At 43.8% G+C, this 16,519-nt stretch overlaps 1 protein-coding gene across 4 annotated transcripts in view; it reads right to left on the bottom strand.

Annotated features, from left to right (window-relative positions):
* Window positions 1–2,537: 2,537 nt before the first annotated feature.
* Window positions 2,538–16,519, bottom strand: part of LOC146714037 (uncharacterized) — an 84,476-nt gene continuing 70,494 nt past the window's right edge. For 3 of the 4 annotated variants that reach the window (XM_085450619.1, XM_085450618.1, XM_085450621.1), the window contains 7 exons: window positions 13,761–16,400; window positions 13,593–13,671; window positions 6,728–6,838; window positions 4,210–4,500; window positions 3,159–3,275; window positions 2,951–3,072; window positions 2,538–2,862 (listed from right to left, as the gene is read on the bottom strand). In XM_085450619.1, coding sequence (XP_085306745.1) covers window positions 2,788–2,862; window positions 2,951–3,072; window positions 3,159–3,275; window positions 4,210–4,500; window positions 6,728–6,838; window positions 13,593–13,671; window positions 13,761–16,400 — 3,435 coding nt within the window. In that variant the 3' untranslated portion in view covers window positions 2,538–2,787. The remainder of the gene's footprint in view (window positions 2,863–2,950; window positions 3,073–3,158; window positions 3,276–4,209; window positions 4,501–6,727; window positions 6,839–13,592; window positions 13,672–13,760; window positions 16,401–16,519) is intronic. The other variant, XM_085450620.1, reaches the window with a different exon arrangement.

Raw genomic sequence — 16,519 nt, forward strand, 5'->3', positions numbered from 1 at the left:
TGTGAAAAGCGCTTAATAAATAAACTTTACTTACTTACTTTAGTTGTTCACACAAAGCATAAAGTAAAAGAAACTATATATACAGTGTTATCTTCATTTTAGATTTCAAAAAGTATTTGCGGCTCCCAGTGTTTTTTTTGCGTGGAAACTGGGTCCAAGTGGCTCTTTGGGTGTTAAAGGTTGCTGACCCTGGCCTAGGCCATCTGCTACGGTGTTGTCTGCGGGGGCGGCAGCATCTCTGCTGGGGACAGGAAGAGAACAGGCTGATATGGAGGGCCAGCTCTGTTCTAGGATGCCCTCTGGACCCAGTGGAGATGGTGAGTGTTAGGTCTAAACTTGCGGACCTCGCTGTCTCAGTGGCCTGTTACTGTGAAGGAAGCAAGACACTCAGAGCTCCATCGGTTTTTACTTGCAAGGGAAGTCCAGTCAGGTCTAGAGTTGTAAGCTCTTCACCCGAACTCAGCCAACTCTGAATTCGGCCTCCCCTCACAGTCCTTTTATCAACAACAGTAGTTACACAAACATTTCATTTATCATATGACAGTTAAGACACTCACATGTGAACATGTACGCCTGTGATGTGTGTGACATTTTCTGCTACACCACATATCACTGTGACCTTTCACTGATGTCCCTAGTCACCCCATGTATGGCGTAACCTTTTAACGAACCAGTGTGTAGAAAAGAGGTGAGCATTCTTGCTAAAGATCTAATCATCTTGCACAATGACAACCATATTGATCTACAATTCTCTAACAGTGAGTGACAGGAGAATGGAGGCTAAGCTGTCATCCCTGTTGGACAGCATCTCCCAGCCCATGCAGGAGACTCTGACAGCACTGAGCAGCTCCTTCAGTGGCAGGCTCTGGCACCCATGATGTGGGATGGAGAGATTTTGCCGGTCTTTCCTTCCTACAGCTGTCAGACTCCACAACAAAGACTTCGCAGCTGACCAAACACACAAATCCACACATGTGCAATAACACGAAGTGCAATTCTCTTTTTCTGACTAAATTGTATTTTATACTGTTTTATTGTGTACAGTATCTTATTCTTATTATCATATATTCCAGTATTTTTTCTAAATTTTCGCTGCTGTAACATTGCACTGTCCAGTTTTGGCTTGTTAGATTATAATATTATTTTATGCCATGTTAGATCCCTAATTAAAGATTGTGAATTATTATGTAGTTTTAGTTTGCATTATTCTCCTGAATTAGAAGAAGGTGATAACTATTGCATCAGTTAAACTGATTTGCATTAAAGTAGACTGCTGATTTATTGTGAATGAATGATATTGTTTTATGATGCATTATACTGCTGAGTTATAAGAAATACTGTTTGCAGAAAGTCATCGCCTTATTTGTCTGATTAGAAGAGAACAGAACATACTGGAGTTTTCTGCCCCATCTCAGCAGGAGCAGATAAACAGGGAGCCAAGGTCGTAGCTTAGGCGCCGTGTGAGAGAAAGCATGTGAATGTTTAGGCTTTTATGATAAGGTGGAGGCACCAGAGGCTATAAGAGTTTGAGCAATGCTCCACCATTTTGAGATCTGAGACTGTCTGCATCAGTGTCCATCTCCCACGCGTGTGATCATTAAAATCATCGTTTGACTCAACCCGACCGGACCAGTGTTGTTATTGTGGTTTTTCTCGTCTCCATCCCCAATAATTTTGAACCTAACAGGCTGTAACTAAACAAATTTCCCACGTGTGGAACTAATAACGGTTATATAAAAATAATAAAATTATAGCACACCAGAAAGATAGTCAGGAATTCTGTGTCATCAAAGATGAAAAAACAGGGTGACACAAAACAAAGGTGCGTGAGAAAGAATCATATACTCTGATGAGGGGACTGATTTATTTTAAATAAATGTACCACTGATGGTCTACTTGTCCTGTTTGTGTTTTGGGGTCTTTGTGTCCGGTTGTCTGAGTGCTTTCCCATTCTCATCTCCAGCCCCACACCTACTATGAGAGGAGGTTAAGCAGATGTGTTGTTCTCACAAGGCACTGCTCCACCTCCGCACAGTGTATTTACATCTCAGTGCCTTCAACCAGCCTCAAACAAACTCTGGGCTTTATTTACTGACCTCTAGTGGCAGTAAGGTGACATTGTTTTTTTGAAATTAGATTTTGCCGTTTTCCATTTGGCATCGTAAACCAAGATTTTGTGTTCTTCTCCGTTAAGCACACTGATTTGCCATGTAATGAAATGTGGTATGTATAATATTACTGTCTCAATGTTAAAATGCTGGGTTAAAGAGTGAAAACAACGACACAGACACTTAAAATTCTCTTAAGCCTTAAACCTCTCTTATCAAGAGTTCAGCTTTCTCATTTTGAACCTCACAGCTTCTGACCGAATTTGGTGGTTTGTTCAGCTTCAAACTTGAGCCAGTGAGTCTGGAAAGTGTGAGACACACTCAGGTTGATGGACCCTTTTCTTCTAAAGAAACTGAAGCCAAAGATGTAAATGACAAAAAAAAAAAAAAGATTTAATATACTATTAACACCTGTCAGGTACCTCCTGATGACCTGTTAAGTAAATTTATTAATTTTTCAATAACATTTTCACATAAAAGATAAAATAATAACAACATTTTAAAACTGTGCTCTTCACCAGCCTGTACAAACAAAAACAAAACAATTTATGAATGAAGACATATCATTTACAACAAAAGGTACCACACGGTGATTAGTTTAGTTTCTGAACTAGTAGGATCAAAAACATTGGCTTGTTCTCCACAGTGATGTGTTAAAATAATCAGTAGATCAGGTCCATCAGTCAGAAACGGAGCCTTGAGACATCTGAGATGACGTTTTTGAAGCTCTTTGTCGACGTTTCTCATAATATTTCTACAAAAAAAACAGAAAAGTGAGAAACCAAACATTGTTAGGCCAAGAGTGTGATTTTGTGTACTGAATGGTGTGTGCGCATGCGTACCTGCAGGTTGTTGTAGTGTTTCTGGCTGCAGCAGTGGAGTTCCTTGGCGGTCTTCTCATTCAGGTAGAAAACAGAGCAGATGTTACAGAAAAATCCTGATTTTGGGATCACAAACTCCTGACCTGCAGAGGAGTAGAAACAGGAAAATTAGACAAGTGTTAACACAGCATTTGAATCGCGTGCGTGTGTGTTTATGTGTGTGTCTCACCGAGGGGGCTATTGGGGTTGAACTGAGGCAGTCTGAAGTCTGCTACAACACACGGAGACTGAGAGCGAGATCGCTTTGCCTCAGGTCCAACAAGCTCCCTCCTGCGTTTGCCCACAACTGAAAATGGAAAGAGCGACACATTAATCATCAACAAATCTGCTGCAGGAGCCACCGGGTTTGTAAAATATTAAAATATAACTTAAGTAATTAAACAAATGATTTTTGATTTATTTGAAAAGGTGAAATGTTTGTCAGCCACTTTATTAGGTACACTTGTTTGACTGCTCATTAATGTAAATCTCTAATCGGCCAATCACATGGCAGCAACTCAGTGATGTAGGTATGTAGACATGGTCAGATGACCTGCTGAAATTCAAACTGAGCATCAGAATGAAGAAGAAAAGTAATTTCGTGGACTTAAATGTGGCATGTTTGCTAATCTTAGCATTTCACTGATGGGATTTTCCCAAAGAAGCATCTCTAGGGTTTACACAAAATCGTCTGAAAGACAAAATGAGCAGCAGTTCACTGGAAGAAAATGCACTTTTGAGTTCAGATGAGAATGTAATAACTCAAATAAACACTTATTACAACCAAGGTATGCAGAGGAGTATCTCTGAACACACAGCACATCCAACATTGAAGCAGATGAGCTGCAACAGCAGAAGACCACACTGGGTTCCACTTCTCTAAGCTAAGAACGTAAAACTGAGGGACCAATTCACACAGGATCAGCAACGCTGTAAAAGAAAAAAAAAGTCTCCATTTCTGCTGTGACATTAGGATGGCAGGGTCAGAAAGCTTGGATCCATCCTGCTTTGTATCAAAATTTCAGGCTGATGATGGTGTGGGATATATTCTTGGCACACACTGGGGCCTTTAGCACCAACCACAAAACATATTACCACCACCACAAGGTAGTGGAAATGCATCTCAAAGCTATTAGTAGGCTAACAGAAGCAGGCTATACAATTTTTCTTTTAATATTCAGTTTACTGTGTTTTCGCTGTCAGAGTGATGCATTTTGTTGATTTAAAGCAGCTCTTTGTACCTTTAATGCCAACCGTGCTCCATCCATCCTTCTCCTCTCCCTGCTCTGTCTCCTTATCAGGACACGTAGACTCTGGCTGCTGTCCAGCAGGGGCAGGTGCAGCATCAGGCTGGGTCTCTGCTTCCTCTTCGGTCCTCTGGCTCTCCGCCTGGCCGTCACCTGGCGGTGCAGATGAGTCTCGGTCCTGTGATAAAGTGGGATTAACAGAAGCTGGAGGCAGTGGTTCTGTTGTTTCCTCCTCTTCCGTCTCATCTTTTGTGCTCTCTGGTTTCCCTCTAGCAGATTTTCTCACTGTGGGAGGAAACAACAGATTAATTAAGCTTCATGTCTCAGAGCTCTGACACGACTTTATCCCAGATGCCAGCCACTGGAGAATATATGTACGGATGTTACATATTTAAAATACAAAATATGAGTAACTGTATTCCATTATAGTTACCGCTTAAATAGGTGATAATTTATTGAAATAAATGGATTAAACTGCAGTATTTTTCTGTTTCATATGTTAGGCCCTCTCTACTTTTGGTACATTGCTGGAAACCCAAACAAAACACACAATGAGAGGGTCTAATGTAAGCATCCTGTGTATGTGCGTCAGTTACACGACCTGGAGCCAGCACAAGAGATGGAAAGTTGATTCTGAAAGCAGAGCCTTTCAGCGCCGGCAGCGGGAGACTGAATATATGTTTACAGACATGCTGGTAAACCCGTGTGTCTTATTAGTGGAGCTAATGTGGCTGTAATTAAGGAATTTAATTTAAGACGAGACAAAACGTCAGGATAAGCCGAAAAACCTAAATGCAGAGCAGAAACTACAGAAAGTAGAAGAGCTAAAGAAGAATCTGACATTTCAGCAGACTTTTTTCACCAGAGCAAAATCACAAAGTGAAGCTGTTGTGAAAGCAAGTTTTATTGCATCAGAGGAGAAAGCCACATCAGCCTTGCACTCTGAAGAGCTTCATGATGAAGGTGTGCAACGTCTTGTGTCCAGACAAAACGCAGATTTTGGCAAATGTGAGCCTGAGCAGAAACGTATGTCAAAGTGTAACCGACATGAAACTGCTCTGGGACAAACTTGTTGGACTCACAACAGATGGAGCGCCGGTGTTGTACGGTGAAAAAAAGCGGACTAGTCAGCAGGATGTGAGTAAAGATGCAGGAGGAGAACTGTACCGGTGAGTTAACAGCATATCACTGCATCACACACCAGGAAAGGCTGTGTGGTAAAGTCCTAAAAATGGAGCATATAATGATCGCCGTAACGCAAACCGTAAATTTTATCTGAGCTAAAAGTTTAAATCACCGTCAATTTCAGTCTTTTATGTGGGAAATAGATTCAGAGTTTGCCGACATTCCTCATCATACAGAGGTCCGCTGGCTGAGTTGGGATAAAAGTTCTCAATAGAGTTTTTGAGCTCAGCAAGGAAACCTGTCAGTTCATGGACGTGACATGTATGATGTGGTGAAGGCATTTCAAGTGAAGCTGTCACAAATGCACCAGTGCAACCTGCCTCACTTTCTCTGTTGCCAAGTAATGTTGAACCAAGTCAGCGCACTTTGCTGATAAACTGAGTGCACTGAGCACGCACGGTGCTTTGGTGACTTTGAAGAATTTCGAGCTGCTTCACAACCCACTTACAATTGACGTGGAAACTGCACCTGTGCAGATTCAGATGGAGCTGCATTCTAATGGGAGAGTTCTCAAGGAAAAGTACGACACACCATCAACTAAACACTGAATGGCCCTTGGGTTATTAGTTCCACTCCTGAAGCAACGCCCCAGCTCCGTCTACATGCGGCTCCAACCTTGTGAATGCTTTCATTTATTTTTTCTGGGGTTTTGGCAGCATGTTCATATTTCTAACTTGCAGAATTTTGACAGGATATATTTTTATGGAGAGCAAAATATTTAAAATTAAAGTTTTTTTTTTTTAAGTTTATTTAATCTGGAATAATATTCCTGTCTGTTTTTAATTCATATTCATGTTTAAAAAACATTGTTTTAGTGTTCAGTAAATGTTTATCTTGTTTGGCCTGCGACCTAAAGTGTGCCTTGATGTTTGGTCTCCTGTGCAATTGAGTTTGACACCCCTGGTCTAAAGGCTCCAACCTAAAGAAACATCTGGAAGTTCTTTTTTAAAAACTAACGTTAGCCTGCTGCAACTACCTTGCTTTAGTTGTGGTAGCTTCCTGGGTTATGTGCCACTTCAGTATCTACATGACTTATTACTATTACTGAAGGCTACTCGCCACCGAGCAAACATCTTATCTTATGTTAACATAAGTCTTTTCTCCCCTACAGTAAATATATTGTCTATTCAGACAGATTTGGGCTTACAAGCCAAAAACAAACAGGAATTTGCAGGATGTGATTGCTACATTCATGTAGTTGTGAAAAGCAATGACAGTATATTAAGTAATCCAAAGTATTCAGAATACGTTACAAACTACATTTTGGTGCATGTATTATGTAATCTGTAGTGGAATACATTTTAAAAATAACCTTCCCAACACTGACCCGGGGTCTGCCTGGTTCTCTTCCTGGGTCGACCTCTTGTCCTGGTAATTACCGCCTCCTTCTCCACAGTCTCTCCCACCTCGTCCACCATCACAAAATTGAAACTCTCCTCTAAAACAAGAAATGAGAGGTCACAGGCAGTATTGACAGTAACAACTTTCATTTCTTGTTGAAATATACCCAAGTTAAATGCTGTCTTCTAAGAGGGCGATGTGGGAAAATCTCCATTTAAATAAAACTATTTCTGTCAAGCATAAAGTTTCCTGTTTCTCCTAAGAGATGATATAGGATTAAGTTTAATCTAAATGCTTTTGTTGAAGTTGAACTAGTTGAATGAGACAATTTTCAGCAGGGTAGATGACTACCTTAGTTAGGCACACTCAAATTTTTCAAGCGCCTCACTTAACACTGCAGTTTGACATGTACACTTTTTTTGCAAACTAGGCCTGAACTTTTACCTAGAAATGAGTCTACCTACTATGTGTGTGTGTGTGTGTGTGTGTGTGTGTGTGTGTGTGTGTGTGTGTGTGTGTGTGTCTCGACCTCAAATGCACTCTGTCTCCCCTCGCCAACTAAACTCATGACCTCTTAGCAGATAGAAGCCACTCTCATATGTGTAACAACCTAACTGAAACTATATACGGAATGTATTGAATAAATGCTTTAATCAAATGCCACTAGATACAGTTTGTAACTATATACATCCAGAGAGAGGGCAACTGAAAAGCCAACACACTAAGTAGCTGATTAGTACGTTATTATAAAAAACAAACAAAATAAACAAATATTTAGACAGCCAGTCCTTCAGTGATGAATATCAATGATATTGATGATCAATGATGGCCTTATGGAACTCACACAGTGGAGCCATTTTCCCCAGTGTTTTACATATTTCTCATACTCAAAATTCACTAAAATAAGTAATCTTTTCCATATTATGAATCTCCAAAGTTACATCAATATAGCTGTTTAATGTTGGTGGATCCTTTTGGTCAGTGCCTTTTTATTTGCAGCTAGCAGCACACAAAGTAAGTATTTATCCATACCCTTTATGTCTGAGGGTATGTATTCTAAAAATATGGATTTGAAATCAAAGTGTAAATATGTACTAAATATGTTTTGCATCACTTTATGGACATCTATCCAGTAATTCTTAATATTCTTACAATCCCAAATTATATGGTAGTGGTGTGAGGTTTCGTAGCCACAGTTCCTCCAACATTCACAACTTCCATCATCATAATGCGCCTTTAAAGCTGGGGTAATGAAAAAACAAGCAAAACCTTTCTAGCTGAACTTCCAAATATATGATTTTGTTCTTCTCCAATGAAAAGAACAAATGTTTTGCCATTCCTCTTCTGTAATCACCAGACCTCCCTCTTTCTCCCATCTTTCTTTTATATACTTGGTTGAATAATTGCTGAGATCATGAAGACTTTTGTATATTTGTGAGATTACACCTTTCCTAATTTCTGACTTATGAGCATTTAAAAAGAGTTGGATAAATGGCCTCGCTGTAGTGGGTATTTGGTTTTTAATGTTTCGAGTATAAAAGTTTCTTAACTGTAAGTATCTATAGTTGTTTTGGTTTTCTAAATGAAATGTTTGCTTTAAAGTTTGGAAACTCACAATTTCATCTTCCTTTACAATACCGCATATGAATGTAATTCCTTTACCTATCCAGTTTTTAAAACTAGGGTCTACATGATTTGGTGTAAATTCCGAATCATATGCACACCATTTTAATAGTTTTATATTCTTCTGCAGCTTATTTCTTTTGCCACCATTTTCCAAACACCTAGTGTGGCCTTTAGCCAAGGATTTCTTATTTTGGAAATGTAGTCCTGTAGATTTCTACCTGTATGTGCATATTGGTTATTGTTTTGCATTCAATTTCCTTCCAACACTGCCCTGCTCATTGCTGAAGTATAGTTTTGGGGGGGAAATTGATGTCCATAAAGACAATATTGATTTGTAAATGATTAACTAACAATCTTGTGTTTGTGCTTAAAGTGCTTTGGCACTCTTTGGCAATATTGTAGACAATATTAAACTTAATCATCACATCAGCCTCCTCTGATGACCTGTTTGCTGCTGCCTGCCACTGAAAGGCAGTGGTGAGAGGGGACACTTGCGCAGTGCATTCATCACGACATATGTGTTTTCTGGATACATTGTGCTTTTTCAGCGTTCAGAGGTTGATGGCTCTGTGTCAGAGCACTGGCTATGAATTTCAGACGGATCAGGACTTAACAAAAAAGTTATCAATAGTTCTTTTCATCTTTTCTCATTACCCACAGCTACATCCACTTCTATTGGGCCTAGGCTACTCACTAGGGCTGGGTATCATCACTGATTTCTATGACATGAAGGAAATTTTCCTGGCCTGGCTTTTTACAGCAGATAACCTTAAAACTATTCTGCGATTTTGCATAATTTTATAAAGTTTACATTTCTTCAGTACTGAACAGCAGAACAGGCTTTCTTGTTCGAGGTCATTTGAGGTATAAAAAAAAAAAAATAGACGGCGACCGACAGCGCTGTAAACAACGGTAGACTGGTGGGTAATGAGCAAATGAATAATGCACAAAACAGAGATTTGAGACGGGAAAGTGAGAGAGTGAGAGAGACAGCTGTGCATGAAGTGTGATTTTTATCGTGGTGGAAGCAAAACAGCCAATGTCAGATAGGGCTGTGCGATATGACCAAAATCTCATATCCCGATATAAGAATTCTATCGTCCGATAACGATATAAATCACAAAAATGTTACATTTTCTGTAAATTCTGTGAATCTCGGGCAGCTCGACTTGCGTGAAGCGTTTCCAGCTGCGCGTCATGTAGCTGGAGTCGAGTGTTTTAACTGATGCATGAAACTATACATTTTTAGACATAAGTTGTAACGGCCGCCGTTTTCTTTGTGAGTATTTATTACACGGCGTGCTGCGGGGAAAAGCCTGTTCTAACGTTTGAGTCTAAGGTTTATTTTTTAGCACCTGGCGGCTCTTTTTTAATTCTCATCCGTAAATACTCTGCTCTTTCACGTGATTCAGTTTATTTTGAAAAGTCTCAACAGGATCTTGAGCTTTATTGTGAAAGGTTTATGTGGAACATAAACAAGCGGACACGCGATGGTGTTACCGTCGTTGTTGCTAACGACAACGCATAAAAACAGGCGCTTGTCCGTACGTAGTGTGGTTATATTAAATATAAGAGAAATATTAAAAAATATTACTGTAAACAGTTTATTTTGCGATACCACGAAACAAACGATAGCGTAAAATGAAACGATAGATGTTTTTATATCGTCATCCGATATCCGGTGCTGGAAGGTGCTCCACCTGGAGACTCTGTTGTCCTGCTGGGAGACTTCAATGCTCACGTGGGTAACGACAGCGAGACCTGGAGGGGCGTGATTGGGAGGAACGGCCTCCCTGATCTGAACCCGAGCGGTGCTTTGTTATTGGACTTCTGTGCTAATCACAGTTTGGCCATAACGAACACCCTGTTCGAACATAAGAGTGTCCATAAGTGCACGTGGCACCAGGACGCTCTAGGCCGTAGGTCGATGATCGATTTTGTAATCGTATCACCAGACCTGCGACCATATGTTCTGGACACTCGGGTAAAGAGAGGGGCTGAGCTGTCAACTGATCACCACCTGGTGGTGAGTTGGATCAGGTGGCGGGGGAGGACACTGGACAGACCTGGTACACCTAAACGCGTAGTGAGGGTGTGCTGGGAACGTCTAGCAGAGGCCCCAGTCCGTGAGATCTTCAACGCACACCTCCGGCAGAGCTTCAACAGCATTCCGAGGGAGACTGGGGACATTGAGTCCGAATGGACCATGTTCAGCGTCTCCATTGCCGAAGCTGCTGCATTGAGCTGCGGCCGCAGGGTGGTTGGTGCCTGCCGTGGTGGTAATCCCCGAACCAAATGGTGGACACCAGAGGTGAAGGGAGCCACCAGGCTGAAGAAGGAGTCCTATCTGGCTTGGTTAGCCTGTGGGACTCCGGAGGCAGCTGACAGGTATCGACAGGCCAAGCGGAATGCGGCTCGGGCAGTGGCTGAAGCAAAAACTCGGGTGTGGGAGGAGTTCGGAGAGGCCATGGAAAAAGACTTTCGGACTGCCTCGAAGAGATTCTGGCAAACCGTCAGGCGTCTCAGGAGGGGAAAGCGGTGCTCTACCTGCACTGTGTATAGTGCTGGTGGAGCGCTGTTGACGTCGACTGAGAAAATTGTCAGGCGGTGGAAGGAATACTTCGAGGACCTCCTTAATCCCACTGACACGTCTTCCGAGGAGGAAGCAGAGTCTGGGGATGAGGGGAATGACCCGCCAATTTACGGGGGCGAGGTCACTGAGGCAGTTAAACAACTCCTTGGTGGCAGAGCCCCTGGTGTTGACGAGGTCCGCCCCGAGTTCCTGAAGGCTCTGGACGTTGTAGGGCTGTCCTGGTTGACACGCCTTTGCAATGTTGCGTGGAGATCAGGGGCAGTACCTGTGAACTGGCAGACCGGGGTGGTGGTCCCCATCTTTAAGAAGGGGGACCGGAGGGTGTGTTCCAACTACAGGGGGAATCACACTCCTCAGCCTCCCTGGGAAAGTCTATACCAGGGTGCTGGAAAGGAGAGTTCGTCCGCTAGTCGAACCTCGGATACAGGAGGAACAATGCGGTTTTCGTCCTGGTCGCGGAACACTGGACCAGCTCTTTATCCTCTCGAGGGTACTTGAGGGCGCATGGGAGTTTGCCCAACCAGTCTACATGTGTTTTGTGGACTTGGAGAAGGCATTCGACCGTGTCCCTCGGGGGGTCCTGTGGGAGGTGCTGCGGGAGTATGGGGTGTCTGGCCCATTGCTACGGGCCATTCGATCCCTATACAACCGTTGCAGGAGCTTGGTTCGCATTGCCGGCAATAAGTCGGACTCGTTCCCGGTGGGTGATGGGCTCCGCCAGGGATGCCCTTTGTCTCCGGTTCTGTTCATAATTTTTATGGACAGGATTTCTAGGCGCAGCCAAGTGGCGGAGGGCTTTCGCTTTGGTGGCCTCAGAATCTCATCTCTGATTTTTGCGGATGATGTGGTTCTGTTGGCTTCATCAGGTGAGGGCCTCCAGCTCGCACTGGAACGGTTCGCAGCCGAGTGTGAAGCAGCGGGAATGAGGATCAGCACCTCCAAATCTGAGGCCATGGTTCTCAGCCGGAAAAGGGTGGAGTGCCCTCTCCGGGTCGGGGATGAGTTCCTGCCCCAAGTGGAGGAGTTCAAGTATCTCGGGGTCTTGTTCGCGAGTGATGGGAGAAGGGAGCCGGAGATTGACAGACGGATTGGGGCTGCAGCTGCTGTAATGCGGACGCTGCACCGGTCCGTCGTGGTGAAGAGGGAGCTGAGTGTAAAAGCGAAGCTCTCAATTTACCAGTCGATCTACGTCCCTACCCTCACCTATGGCCACGAGCTGTGGGTAGTGACCGAAAGAACGAGATCGCGGATACAAGCGGCGGAAATGAGCTTCCTCCGAAGGGTGGCTGGCCTCTCCCTTAGAGATAGGGTGAGAAGTTCGGCCATCCGGGAGGGGCTCAGAGTAGAGCCGCTGCTGCTCCACATCGAAAGGAGTCAGCTGAGGTGGTTCGGGCATCTGACAAGGATGCCCCCTGGGCGCCTCCTGGGTGAGGTGTTCCAGGCATGTCCCACCGGGAGGAGGCCCCGGGGAAGACCCAGGACACGCTGGAGAGATTATATCTCTCGGCTGGCCTGGGAACGCCTTGGTATTCCCCCGGATAAGCTGGAGGAGGTGGCTGGGGAGAGGGAGGTCTGGGCCTCTTTGCTTAGGCTGCTGCCCCCGCGACCCGGCCTCGGATAAGCGGTTGAAGATGAAGATGGATCCGATATATATCGTTATATCGAACAGCCCTAATGTCAGAGGGAATTCATGACGATGTTTATCAAATGTGAAGCGCAGTTTGCTGCTTCTTTTGCTGCTGGATCAGTGAATTTTGGTCTGAGAGAGACAAAACCTGCTACTCAGAATCAAGAAAAAAAAAAAAGACGTAAACACAAAGCGCGGACCCACCAACGCATCAGAATCAGTGAGCTGTCGGCTTTCAGCCCCGACGGTGTGTCCGTGTACAGGCCGTTGGGTGAGAAAGCCGAGAAAGAGAAAGCTGATTCTGATGTGTCGGGTCCGCTCTGTGTTTACGTCTTTGTGTGGAATCTGTTTACCTGCTCTCTCATTTGCTGTTTGGTGGTTGTTGAAATAGTTTTGTGAGCTTTGACCTGAGATTCTGGTGTTTCTGGCAAAATACATTTATATTTAAAACTCTATTCAGGATTTAATGAATCAATATCGCTTAATTCAAGATACTCAACTCTCTCTATCCACCTGCACTTTCAAACATGTACTAAAGACTACAGGAATATCTGGACTTTCAGAGTTGCAGAGACTTTTTTTTCTTTTTCTTTTTTTTACTCGAACAGCTGGTTGCACCGGTGTGACCTAAGGTTTATTTTAGTCGCACCATTGAAAAATTTGGTCACATTTGTGACGCACTCTAGAGCCCTGCCAACAAAAACTATGCTGTACACATTCGCTTCTCCTCCACAAAATCTGACCGTGCAAATCAAACTCTGTTCAGGTGGTTTGAGTATGTGACTAGGATGCCTTCTGGGCAACTCCTAGGTGCTGTGGTTTACTGTACTGTACTGAACAGCAGAACAGGCTTTCTTGTTCAAGGTCATTTGTGTCCTATTGGGAGGAGGCCCCTGGGCAGATCCAGCAATGAGGCTATCAGGGAAGTCTGAACTTCCGACTGCCCCCACGACCCGAACTCGAACAAGTAGTTAAAAAAATGGATGGATGGAGAATGAAACTGACCTGTTTCATCATGTTTGCGTTTAGCAGATCCTGATGTCTTCTCTGCTTCCTCTTCTACCTCAGCTGCTGTCGCAAAAGTCTAAAAACAAAGACACAAAATCACGACCATCGAGTTTTCTGTTTTTACTAAAGAGGAAACAAAGATGCTCAAATAAATCTCAACATTACCGCTATGTCTGCGGCCTCCACCGATTGGCTCTCCTGTGTTGGTGGGCGGGGCTCCACTGTGCTTTCCTCTGCCTTTTCCCCCTCCTCCTCATCTATTTCAACAATCTCATCCAGAGTGATGAGCTCTGCAGGTTCTCCCTTGGTGATCTCCCTGCTCCAGTCCTGACCCTCCACTGCTTTTTCCTCCCCAGCATCATCTGCTCCCACCTCATCCAGAGTGACCAGCTCCAGGGTGTCTTCCTCCAGATTAGTTTTTTCTTCTGGTGCAGCAGCCTCACTTTGGGACCCAGTGGCCTCTTTAGTATCTGTTTTTGGCTTCTCTTCCTTCGTTGCTGTACCAGACTCGTCTTCAGCAGATAGAGCATCACTAACCTCAGCAGTGTGATCCAAACACTCCTCTTTATCGACCACCTCCTCATCATCTGCATTTTTTGGCGATGCTGAGTCTTTATCGTCTTTAGGCACTGTTGGCTCTTCTGTATTCTGGTCTTTCAAAGGCTCATTGTCAGCCGTCTCATCCTCAACCGAGTCAACAATCTGATAAATGGCCTCCTCCTCATCAGCCACTTTACTAGATGCAGCATTCTTCATGGCAGCTTGTTTTTTAGTTACTTTAGTGTCCTTCTTTGGTCTTCCCCTTTTTCTTTTTTCCGGAGTTTTGGCCCGTTCATCCTTAATAACTTCATCCTGCACTGGGTCTACTATTGTAAAGGTGGCATTCCCCTCGCTCTTCTTTGTTGGTGTGCTCTGTTTCACTTGAGTCTGCTGAGGTTCCTCCTTGATTGGTTCCTGAGAATCTCTGGCAGGTGTCGGCCTCCTTCTCGTTGGTGTCTTGTCTTTTTTTGAGACGTCTTCTTTAGTTTCTCTTCTTCCTCTGGTTGACCTTGTTGTGATGGTTGGTTCGTTCATGGCAGCCTTACCCTCCACTGAGTCTAGGATCTCAGACGTAGATTCCTCTTCCCTGACGGCTTTTATACATGCAACTGTGGAAGTTGGCGTCTTTTTATCTTCTTTGTTTCCTCTGGCCGACCTCCTTCTACCAGGCCTCTCTGTGGTGGAGACATCTTGAACAAATTCATCTTCAACAGAATCCACTACCTCAAAGATCATCTCCTCCTGTGTCTCTTTCTCCTCTCTTTTAGATGTTCTTGTTCTCGGTCTACCCCTCCTTGTTGGTCTTTCAGCTCGTTTAGCCACTTCAACGTCTTTCTTGGTTTTTTCCTCCTTGTTCTCAGCCTCTGCCTCGGTCTCTGTGGTCGGTGGCTCTTCTTCCACAGAATCAATTACCTGGTAAGCTTCTTCCTCTTCTTCAGTTCCTTCAGTGACTGCTTTCGAAGTATTAAGTTTCTTCTCGTCATCTTCTCCTCTGGTGTGATCATTGACTGAATCTAACTTCTCAGAGGCTTTCTGTTTAGTAACATCTGCTGAACTGCCTTTGTTTTCTTGTTCTTCATTATTTGGAGTTTGGCAAAATGCTTTGGAAGCTTTGCTTGATTTTTCTGAGAGCATCTCCTCATTCATTTCTTTTCCATCTCCACTGGACCTTGGAGTTTGGTTCATGCTTGGATCCAACCCTTCTTTTTTATCAGCTGCATCTGGTTCTTGAATCTTTTCCTCAGACAGCTGCTTTGCTGTGGTACCTTCATCTTTGACCAGATGACTGTCCTCTTGGACTGTACTGGCTTGGTCTTCACTAACGTTGTCTATCACATAGAGAGGAGCATCCGTTTCAGTTTTACTGGACTCCTCTGAGCCTTTATCATCAATGCTGTTCAAGACCTGACTTTCCCCCTCATGCAAACTCTGGGTTTGCTCAGGCCCTGATGACTCTGTTTTAGTCTCTTGGTTTGAGTCTTCATCTATCTGTTCATCTGTTAGCTCGTCGATCGAATCAAGGATCTGGTAACTTTCACCATCATCCTCCTCCTCCTGTGGATATTTCCCTGCATTGTCTTTTCCCCCATCTCCTTTGCTTTTCTTTGACTCTTTGTGTGCGTCATCCTTACATTCAGTCTCCAGAGTTTGTGTTTGGCTCTTCATCCCTAATCCCTCTCCCTCTGCAGGTGGTTGTGTCTCTGATGATGTTTCCACTTTAGTTTGATTTTCCTTTGCTGACACTTTGAGGTCAGACTTTGTTGCTGCACTCTCCTCTGTTAGCTCTGCATCAGCGGTTGATGCCATTTTTGATGAACGGGTCCTATAACCCGAGGACGAAGAATGCGACAATTTGTCTGGAGGTTTGCTTAGCTGCGTTTTCTCACCAGAAAAGGAAACAGGCTTACTGACACTCACAGAGGATTCGGGTTTGGTGGAGTCAAATGAGTCTTTACTTTTTCGTAGTGAGGAGGTTGAACTGCTTTTCTCAGAAAATTTCGTGGGCTTGGATGAGGGAGAGGCTGAGCTGCTGGAGTCTTTGGAGGACCCTGCTGAGGTTCGTTTGGAAGCAGGAGATGCAGCTGAGCTTTGACTTTCTTTATTCTTTGTGGACTTAGTTGAAGAGTCGCTTTCACCATTGGGGTCTGCGTCTGCTGCATCATCGTTAATTTCATCAACAGTGACAAAGTTGTCTACATTGAAATCCGGCTCACCAAAAGGGCGGCTCTCTGAAGAAACTTTCTTCTCTAAATTATCAACTTGAACCTAGATGGAAAAACCAAAAACAGTCTGTGGAGCCATGAAACAGCTTACACTATAATCAGAGTCTAACTATCAACGAATGTCCCTCTGTCCACAAAAACCTCCTATATGACCAGTAACCA

This window comes from Copadichromis virginalis, linkage group LG3, assembly GCF_057382275.1.
Source record: "Copadichromis virginalis isolate Kocher_CV1m ecotype Utaka linkage group LG3, C_Virginalis_male_GT1.1, whole genome shotgun sequence".
NCBI classification, from domain to species: domain Eukaryota; kingdom Metazoa; phylum Chordata; class Actinopteri; order Cichliformes; family Cichlidae; genus Copadichromis; species Copadichromis virginalis.